This window comes from Labrus bergylta, chromosome 13, assembly GCF_963930695.1.
Source record: "Labrus bergylta chromosome 13, fLabBer1.1, whole genome shotgun sequence".
Lineage (NCBI taxonomy): Eukaryota > Metazoa > Chordata > Actinopteri > Labriformes > Labridae > Labrus > Labrus bergylta.
The window spans coordinates 490,106-500,105 of NC_089207.1; the positions used below are offsets into that span (position 1 = coordinate 490,106).

Genomic DNA, 10,000 nt, shown 5'->3' on the forward strand with positions numbered 1-10,000 from the left:
CGAGTCCGCTTAACAAGGTGGTCTCGGTGGTCTCGCATAAGGAAGCGTGAGCTGCTCCTGAAGCTGCCGTCTACTCGGATACGTCAGCTCGTCTGTAAACATATTCTCTTCCTCAGGTCGGTTTCACCCGGTCGTCATGACTACAGCTCTGAGTTTGTTTCTATCGGGTGATGATTCCCCACTAGCCTCGACGCCATCTTTTGTTACTGTTTTGATTGAGAGCCCCCTGGTGGTGGAATCTACAAACTGTGCCTTTAACTTTCTGAATACCAACATGTCGCTCGCTTAGTGCAGAGAAAACTCAGATGAACTCCTCGTTGTTTGAGATGTTTCTGACGTGTCAGAGGTCAACCGTTCACCTTCAGATACAGAGACATCGTGCTCATGAGGAGTCGTTTGTTGTTGTTGATGTTTCTTAAGTTATTTGGTGTTCATGGTTTCAGAAAGTGTGTGTGCAGGTGATTCTCTTCTGTTGGAGCTACAGCCGGGTTAACGTGCAGCGCGTCTCATCTCTGGAGATGTAAACAAACTGAACCTCGTACTCTGAGTCTCTGGTTTCTTGTCATCATCCACCAGTATGATACTGGACTGGTTGGACTGGTCTTCTGCCCCCATACCAACAAACAACCTGTTATATTCCTCAGCGCCTGCATCCACCTGGCGTTTTCTTTGGCAGAAAAGCGCTGACTGTGCGTCTTGTCTCCATGACGACGTCCGCTGTATGACAGACTCCGGGTCAGTTTCTTTTGACCATTTGTTTTATATTTAAGGTTCTTTTTAACTTTAACTAATCTTCACTACGAGCATCAAACGGAGGATATTTGACCTCCTGAAGTCGTCTGATTTATGAGCTTCATAAAAACGACGGCCTAGCTATCACGGCCATTTTGAGAAGCTCTACATGTGAACGCGTCTTACTGCGTTCTCCGTCTTTGTTGAATATTAAATCCGTCTGGAAAATACAAGAGGCTCATTTCTCTGGTTTGGAGTGAGGCGCTGTGATTTTAGACATGATTCTCGTTCTGACACTGGAGACGATCCAGTGAGTTTCTAAATTCATCTCATATGGGAGTAATCCCCTTCCAGTCAGGGTTGGTGGTCCCTGTCCATCAAAAATCCTCCAGAAATATTTCCACATCAGCATGCAGCGCGGCCTCTCCCGGCAGAAGAGAAACAGAAGTCAGGCGTCATTCTCTCCTGCTCACATTAAAACAACAGAACCAACAGAACCAACAATCTGAACACCCAGAAGAGAACTAATATCACCTTCTGCTGAGTGTGCAGCTCTCCTACCTGACTCCTCAAAACAAATATCTTACATTTAGACTTTGTAGAGGTGAAAAACAGAATTATGAAATGAATGGGTTTGTAGTAAAGCAGCCAAACCTTTTTTAACAACCAAACTTTCTCTTTCCATCTAAAGTCTCAGTAATCCAACTTCAGGAGAGACAAGTGACTGAAGAACACAGAACTGATGACATGGAAACGAGTCCTGACAGAAGCTCTTGGTGCTTGGACTCTACGGGGGTTGCTGATGTGTTTGGAGGATGTCAGACCCTGGTGGTGGTGTAGCTGACCTAACCCTGATATAACGGTGCTGCTCTGTGCGTGCTGTGTGTTGTCATGGTAACGTTATACAGAGCTCATCTGCATCAGTGCGTTTCAACATGAGTTTGATTTTCTGTAAAGATGAAATCATTTCCTGCAGCAACAGAAACATTTTTAGGGATTTTTTAGAAGAAGCTCCTGAACACATCGCTCTTTCATTCAGACGATCTGCAGACCGATGAAGGCTGATTGGACACGGATCGTAAACAACGTCTGTTTGCTTAAAGCCGTCTCCCTCAGCTCCGACATGTGACCATCACAAGCTGCTGTGTGTGTGAGAGAGAGAGAGAGAGAGAGAGAGAGAGAGAGAGAGAGAGAGAGAGAGAGAGAGAGAGAGAGAGAGAGAGAGAGAGAGAGGAGAGAGAGAGAGAGAGAGAGAGAGAGAGAGAGAGAGAGAGAGAGAGAGAGAGAGAGAGAGAGAGAGAGAGAGAGAGAGAGAGAGAGAGAGAGAGAGAGAGAGAGAGAGAAACCTTCAATGAACGCTCAGACGTCACAGATGGACGATTTGATTGGTCGGTTAGGTGTGTGTGTGTGTGTGTGTGTCAGTGTTGTTGCTAGGTGATCTTCAGCGTGGAGAAGATCACCTGCTTACCTGCACACACACATTAACTCAACACACAGACGCACTACCTGAACGTTTCCATGACAACGGCAGAACAGAGAGAAAAGGAAAAATAAAGCCAAGGGGAAGGAAAAAAAAAAAAAAAAAAAACTTACGACCTGCAGTCCTTCCACACACACACATCATAGACGGTGTAAGAGAAATGGATGTAGCTTCTGGATCTTAAGAGTGAAGCCAAGTGTACACACCCATTCAAAGAAGCATCTCTGTGTGTCTAAACAGACTTACAGATGTGTGTTTGTACTTCCTGTCGTTATCGATACTCGCTCGCTGATGTTTGTCACTTTGGATTAAAGTGTCTGATAATGAAAAATAGAATTGATGCCTTTTATATTTTTTTACCTCTGTTTTTGTGTACCTTGCATATTTGCAACTTTAGCTTTTATGGTGTTTTAATGTTTTTTGGGCTAAAGGTCGACAAACGTCATCGGCTTTATGACCCTGAAACACCTTCACAGTGAGTCAGTTCTTAAGTAACAGCATCACTGAAGTCCAGAGCTCGCACTTTGAACACTTGATGACTGAAAGTTTGTGTCGATCATTGACTCTGAAAATGTCCAGCTGATAATCCGGTCACATAATAAAAACGTGTGTGTGATTTCAGAGTGATGGAACGTGTTCTCTCTGACTCACTTTGAGACATGTTCACACTCGTCTCAGCTTTTCTTTGTTTTTTTGATGATTATAAAACCAAAGAGAGGTCGGACATTTTTATTCAAACACTGTTGGTTTTGTTCTGTTTAATCAGCAGAGAAACCTCAAACAGCTGTCGGGGAGGTTTCTCTGATCGTTCTCTCACCTTCAGGCTCTTCAAACCGCTTCAGCACTCGCTGGAGAGATCCCACGAGCTTTAAGGAGCTGCACGACTTCAGCTGTTTTAAAATCAACAGTGGAGTCGATGTCGACGAGTCGCTGCTGAAGTTCTCGATAAAACCACCGGAGAAGGGAGCAGATTTCAGCAGCTGTGATGCAACAAGCACTCGTGTGCTACACTTCCTGTATGAGTGCAATAAACACTGATATTAAACCACCGGCCCATCCCGTCGTCGTCATCAGAGCGCCAAACATGTCAGGAATCTGAGCGCACACTTCATTCATTAAAGGTGATCTGAACTCGTTTTAAAAAGGACGATAGAAGAGAAGACGAGATTCATTCCCGACTTCTCCTAAAGTCACATCGAGGTCACAGAGCTCCTCCATGTTTTGAAATCTGCAGACTTCAAGAGCCAGAGGGAGGATTCCCTGTGTGTGTGTGTGTGTGTGTGTGTGTGTGTGTGGCTCTGTGTGACATTATATGCTTTACCCACCTGTAGGGACGGGGGGGACGGGGGGGGGTCAAGGTTTCTTTATTCGTCTCCCTAGGGAGAAACTTGAGAAATTGCTGCATGGACAACACATCAAAACAATATAAAAACATTAGCCCTGCTCCAGTTTACCCGAGCGTCTGCTGGTCTCTGGACTGGCGTCCTTATTTTTGGGGTCTCAAGCTGAAAAGTTTATGAATCCCTGGACTAGTCGACAAGTCTGTGTGACCCCCCCCCCCCCCCCTTACCCCCCCACCCTCCAGACTCAGGCTGGAGTTCATCTCTCTCTTCTACAGGCGGGGGGTTCACAGCTCAGATCAACAGACTCGCTCAGGATCAAATGAAGCTTTCAGAATATTGTGTTGAACATGTTTGTATGTTTTGTGTTTGTAACCTCACAGTGTTTGCAGAATCAGATACTAAACGCCTCCTCTCTCTTTGTGTCGCAGCTCTCTGGCGGCTGTGAGCTGACGGTCGTCCTGCAGGACTTCACGGCGGGATGCAGCACCGAGATGTCCGTCAGCACCGGTGAGACGATCCTCCCTGTTCTGTTCAAGATGTGCTTCATAGTGTCAGTGTGATCGTACTTCAGTCTGATTTCAAATGGTGTTTCATTTAGAGGAAGTCGTGATGGGGACTTTTTGAAAGTCAAATAGAAACTCCTCTTTGCTTTGAGGTGTTTTGTGTGTTTTCTTTCTTATTTCTGAGGAAGTGAAGACTGAATCATCACATTTGTTTTATGTTGGTATTCATTCAGTGATTGTAATTTGGACAGACCATCCACACATTTAGTGTTTTCTTTTTGAGTAACAAGATTCATTCTTCTCCCTGCTTCTTTCTGTACATGAGCTTAAGTGTGTTTTTTTCTGTTGTGTGTTTTGACACAGAACAAATCAAAGAAATGAAATGAAAATGTTTTTTGAAAGTGTCAGACTGTTAAACCGACGTCCTGCTCTTCTCTCCAGGTCAGACGGTGGAGCTGCTGGAGCGTCCGAGCGAGCGGCCCGGCTGGTGTTTGGTCCGGACCACCGACCGCAGCCCGCCCCAGGAGGGACTGGTCCCCAGCTCCACTCTGTGTGTGTCCCACTCTCGCTCCAGCGTGGAGATGGACTGCTTCTTCAGCTCAGGGAAAGGTAGGACCGACGGATCGACATCCTGTCACTAATCTGCTGCTCGACGTGATCGTTATGTCGTCTGCACGTTCTCTATAAGAGACCAGAAACATTTAAAACAGTCAAATAGAAAGAGAGGGCGGTCTTGAAGTCGTTCCCTCCTCACAGCGAGAACAGATTCATCTCATCGCTCGCTTGTTACTCAAAGAGAAACTCCTGACTTCATCCCACTGTCACAGAATCCACGGCTGTGAATGAAAGAGTGACGAGCATCACACTCAGCTGATCTCAGTGTTGTCGGGCCTTTCCAGCTCCAACGCTACAAAATGCTCCCGTCCAACCGGCCAATCACAGATCACTAACAAACCCCCATGTTTAAGGATGTGACCAATAAGATGTGCTGATTCATAGAATTCAAACAATCCTCTAAAATGAAGCTTAACCAGATGAAACAGAAAACCTTCGACTGTCAGGTTCACTTCAGGTGATCTGATCTGTGCTGCCCCCTACTGGAGACATGTCAACATTACAACCTTAACCCCCCTCGGGCCTCCTTACCTGTGAGACACCCTGCACAGAGTTCTGTCGTTGAGAGAGAAACAGACGAAGGGTTTAAAAATGGAGCACTTTGATTGGATGATAGGGATCTATTTGATTGACAGGACCTCCTTTACTGAACTTTAGTAAACGGAGAGTGAAACAGGAAGCTGTGTTTCTCTTTGATGCAGAATGATGACATCATAGTTTAATTTTTGCAGCAGACCCGAAGTTAGGTTGAAAATGAAACCTTGTTTATCATGGCACACAGAGCCGTTGTTGTTGTTGTTGTTGTTGTTGTTTTTTGGCAGTCGGAAGCAAAGATGATTCAATAAACACACAAACATGTTTATTCAGGTGTCGTTCCCCCCGTCTTATCAGGACTCTTTAAATACTAAACACACCGAGCATGAACTTCCTCACACACACACACACACACACACACACACACACACACACACACACACACACACACACACACACACACACACACACACACACACACACACACACACTCTTTTTGCAGCCTAGTTTTCAGTAATAGTCTACTCACATTATAAACAAGAGGGAGGAGGTCTGTGTGGGACACCCCTCCTAACTGTCATCCCCCACACACACACACACACACACACACAGTGAGAGGACACACACACACACACACACAGTGAGAGGACACACACACACACACTCTGTTTGAGATCAGCTGATTTGCCTGCAGACACGGTGTGTTTTCCGCTGGCCGATGAAAAGGATGTTTTGTGTATCTGCAGAGCGATGCAAATCAGACAACTGCAGCCACTAGACAAGGAAACACACACACACACACACACACACACACACACACACACACACACACACACACACACACACGATATTAAGATGTCACTAAGATACGTATTCATGAAAAAAAACTCTGATATAGAAATCAGATCCTTAGAGATGATTAAAGTTTTGAGAAAGCGATCAGAAGAGTTTGTCCCGCCCCCACAGGGACGTCGGTTCAGTTTAACCTCAAGTAAACAACAAATGTTGACGCGTTACCATGGAAACCATATCACGCCTGTCACTCAGCCATGACGGATCTCTCTGAGGGTTTACCGCAGTAAATAAAAGAGAAATAAGATTAACATCTGAGAGGTGCTGTCTCCCTTACACCTCGTTTGGTGTCCATAGATCTACGGATGATGCCTCCTAGTGTCCAACTCAGGAAGTGCATTTCTTAACGGATGGATTGAAACGACCTGAAGCCATAGGGGAGGGGCTTAATTTATCTGTGGAAAAAAACTGATAAATATTGATGATGAATACTGATGATATTTTAGCAGATTACTCAGATTCAGAAACTCCATAAACATGTTTTTTTTAATCCTACAAACTCACTTTCATCAACATCGACAAATGAATCAGAGGGATTTAGCATGTTAGCATGTTAGCAGCCCGTTAGCTAAGTCATACTGTCTCTGGGAGGAGTCATTGAGATGATTCAGAGGTTTTCAACCAAGCAGCAACCTCTGGTGTTTAAACATGAAGCGGGGGGCGCCACGGTGGCACAATGGTTAGGGGGGGCGTCCCATGTGTTGAGACTCTCGTCTTGAGCAGTAGGCCCGGGTTCACTTCCACCCGTGACCCCTTTCCACATGTCATTCACCGCTCTCTCTCTCTGGTTTCAGACTCTATCCACTGTCCTCTCTCTCTCTGGTTTCTGACTCTATCCACTGTCCTCTCTCTCTCTGGTTTCTGACTCTATCCACTGTCCTCTCTCTCTCTGGTTTCAGACTCTATCCACTGTCCTCTCTCTCTCTGGTTTCAGACTCTATCCACTGTCCTCTCTCTCTCTGGTTTCTGACTCTATCCACTGTCCTCTCTCTCTCTGGTTTCTGACTCTATCCACTGTCCTCTCTCTCTCTCTGGTTTCAGACTCTATCCACTGTCCTCTCTCTCTCTCTGGTTTCTGACTCTATCCACTGTCCTCTCTCTCTCTCTGGTTTCAGACTCTATCCACTGTCCTCTCTCTCTCTCTGGTTTCTGACTCTATCCACTGTCCTCTCTCTCTCTGGTTTCAGACTCTATCCACTGTCCTCTCTCTCTCTCTGGTTTCAGACTCTATCCACTGTCCTCTCTCTCTCTCTGGTTTCTGACTCTATCCACTGTCCTCTCTCTCTCTGGTTTCTGACTCTATCCACTGTCCTCTCTCTCTCTCTGGTTTCTGACTCTATCCACTGTCCTCTCTCTCTCTGGTTTCTGACTCTATCCACTGTCCTCTCTCTCTCTCTGGTTTCAGACTCTATCCACTGTCCTCTCTCTCTCTGGTTTCTGACTCTATCCACTGTCCTCTCTCTCTCTGGTTTCTGACTCTATCCACTGTCCTCTCTCTCTCTCTGGTTTCTGACTCTATCCACTGTCCTCTCTCTCTCTCTGGTTTCAGACTCTATCCACTGTCCTCTCTCTCTCTGGTTTCAGACTCTATCCACTGTCCTCTCTCTCTCTGGTTTCTGACTCTATCCACTGTCCTCTCTCTCTCTGGTTTCTGACTCTATCCACTGTCCTCTCTCTCTCTCTGGTTTCTGACTCTATCCACTGTCCTCTCTCTCTCTCTGGTTTCTGACTCTATCCACTGTCCTCTCTCTCTCTCTGGTTTCTGACTCTATCCACTGTCCTCTCTCTCTCTCTGGTTTCTGACTCTATCCACTGTCCTCTCTCTCTCTGGTTTCAGACTCTATCCACTGTCCTCTCTCTCTCTCTGGTTTCCTCTCTCTCTCTGGTTTCAGACTCTATCCACTGTCCTCTCTCTCTCTGGTTTCAGACTCTATCCACTGTCCTCTCTCTCTCTGGTTTCAGACTCTATCCACTGTCCTCTCTCTCTCTGGTTTCAGACTCTATCCACTGTCCTCTCTCTCTCTGGTTTCTGACTCTATCCACTGTCCTCTCTCTCTCTGGTTTCAGACTCTATCCACTGTCCTCTCTCTCTCTGGTTTCTGACTCTATCCACTGTCCTCTCTCTCTCTGGTTTCTGACTCTATCCACTGTCCTCTCTCTCTCTGGTTTCTGACTCTATCCACTGTCCTCTCTCTCTCTGGTTTCAGACTCTATCCACTGTCCTCTCTCTCTCTCTGGTTTCTGACTCTATCCACTGTCCTCTCTCTCTCTCTCTGGTTTCAGACTCTATCCACTGTCCTCTCTCTCTCTCTCTGGTTTCAGACTCTATCCACTGTCCTCTCTCTCTCTGGTTTCTGACTCTATCCACTGTCCTCTCTCTCTCTGGTTTCAGACTCTATCCACTGTCCTCTCTCTCTCTCTGGTTTCTGACTCTATCCACTGTCCTCTCTCTCTCTGGTTTCAGACTCTATCCACTGTCCTCTCTCTCTCTGGTTTCAGACTCTATCCACTGTCCTCTCTCTCTCTCTGGTTTCAGACTCTATCCACTGTCCTCTCTCTCTCTCTCTGGTTTCAGACTCTATCCACTGTCCTCTCTCTCTCTGGTTTCAGACTCTATCCACTGTCCTCTCTCTCTCTCTGGTTTCTGACTCTATCCACTGTCCTCTCTCTCTCTGGTTTCAGACTCTATCCACTGTCCTCTCTCTCTCTCTGGTTTCAGACTCTATCCACTGTCCTCTCTCTCTCTGGTTTCAGACTCTATCCACTGTCCTCTCTCTCTCTCTGGTTTCTGACTCTATCCACTGTCCTCTCTCTCTCTCTGGTTTCTGACTCTATCCACTGTCCTCTCTCTCTCTGGTTTCTGACTCTATCCACTGTCCTCTCTCTCTCTGGTTTCAGACTCTATCCACTGTCCTCTCTCTCTCTGGTTTCTGACTCTATCCACTGTCCTCTCTCTCTCTGGTTTCTGACTCTATCCACTGTCCTCTCTCTCTCTCTGGTTTCAGACTCTATCCACTGTCCTCTCTCTCTCTCTCTGGTTTCAGACTCTATCCACTGTCCTCTCTCTCTCTCTCTGGTTTCAGACTCTATCCACTGTCCTCTCTCTGCATTAAAGGCACGAAAAGCCCCAAAAAAAAAAAAAAAAACATGACGCGGATGCTGAAGTGTAAAATCCTGCAGTTCCTGGAGTGTCCACTAGAGGCTGGCACAGGAAGTCACATACACACCCATTCTAAAAAGCCTGTTTTTACAGCAGAGATGAACATGTTTACAGCCTGGTTCAAAAAACCAAATAGGTGTGATTAGCTCATGTCTGGATGGACACACACTGTACGGGGGGTGAATGTTTTGATGACTCATCAGTTTTGATTTGATGAAGGATAAGAGTTATTCACAATAAGGCGTGTAGCTGACCTGATTGACAGGTGGGCGCGGTGTAACGGTTTGTCAGGAGGTTTAAAACCCGCCTCTGTCGTTAGGTTGACTGAAAGTTAGACTGAGACAGCATTTCCAGCATGGAGACCGCCATCGATGGGACTCCAGCGCCCCCTGCAGGAACAGAGGGGGGGCGCCACTCAGGCTTCAAACATTCATATTTACAGTCTGTGGTTTTTACACAGTGGGGGGTCGCCTCTGCAGACACACACACTGAGGACACAGGACAGCAGGTGAACGTCCACAGATAACTTTGGTTTCCTCAGCCTTCCTCTTCAGTGTTGTCGCCGGGCGTTGAGCTGCTCGTCAGCAGCGTGAGTCGTGCAGAGATGCATCATAATATGCAAACATGTGAACAACAAACAGTTTCATTATGTCGAGCAAATAAACGTACAACACTCTCCTGACTTCCCCTCCGTCACGTGAACGCCTCACTTTTAACGTTTGATCATCTTTAATGTAATGTGTGTGTGTGTGTGTGTGTGTGTGTGTGTGTGTGTGTGTGT

At 46.3% G+C, this 10,000-nt stretch overlaps 1 protein-coding gene across 1 annotated transcript in view; it reads left to right on the plus strand.

Annotated features, from left to right (window-relative positions):
- Positions 1–10,000, plus strand: part of kalrna (kalirin RhoGEF kinase a) — a 140,689-nt gene that overhangs the window by 93,361 nt on the left and 37,328 nt on the right. Inside the window, exons 39-41 of the mRNA XM_065962288.1 lie at positions 3,036–3,212; positions 3,877–4,062; positions 4,500–4,667. Coding sequence (XP_065818360.1) covers positions 3,036–3,212; positions 3,877–4,062; positions 4,500–4,667 — 531 coding nt within the window. The remainder of the gene's footprint in view (positions 1–3,035; positions 3,213–3,876; positions 4,063–4,499; positions 4,668–10,000) is intronic.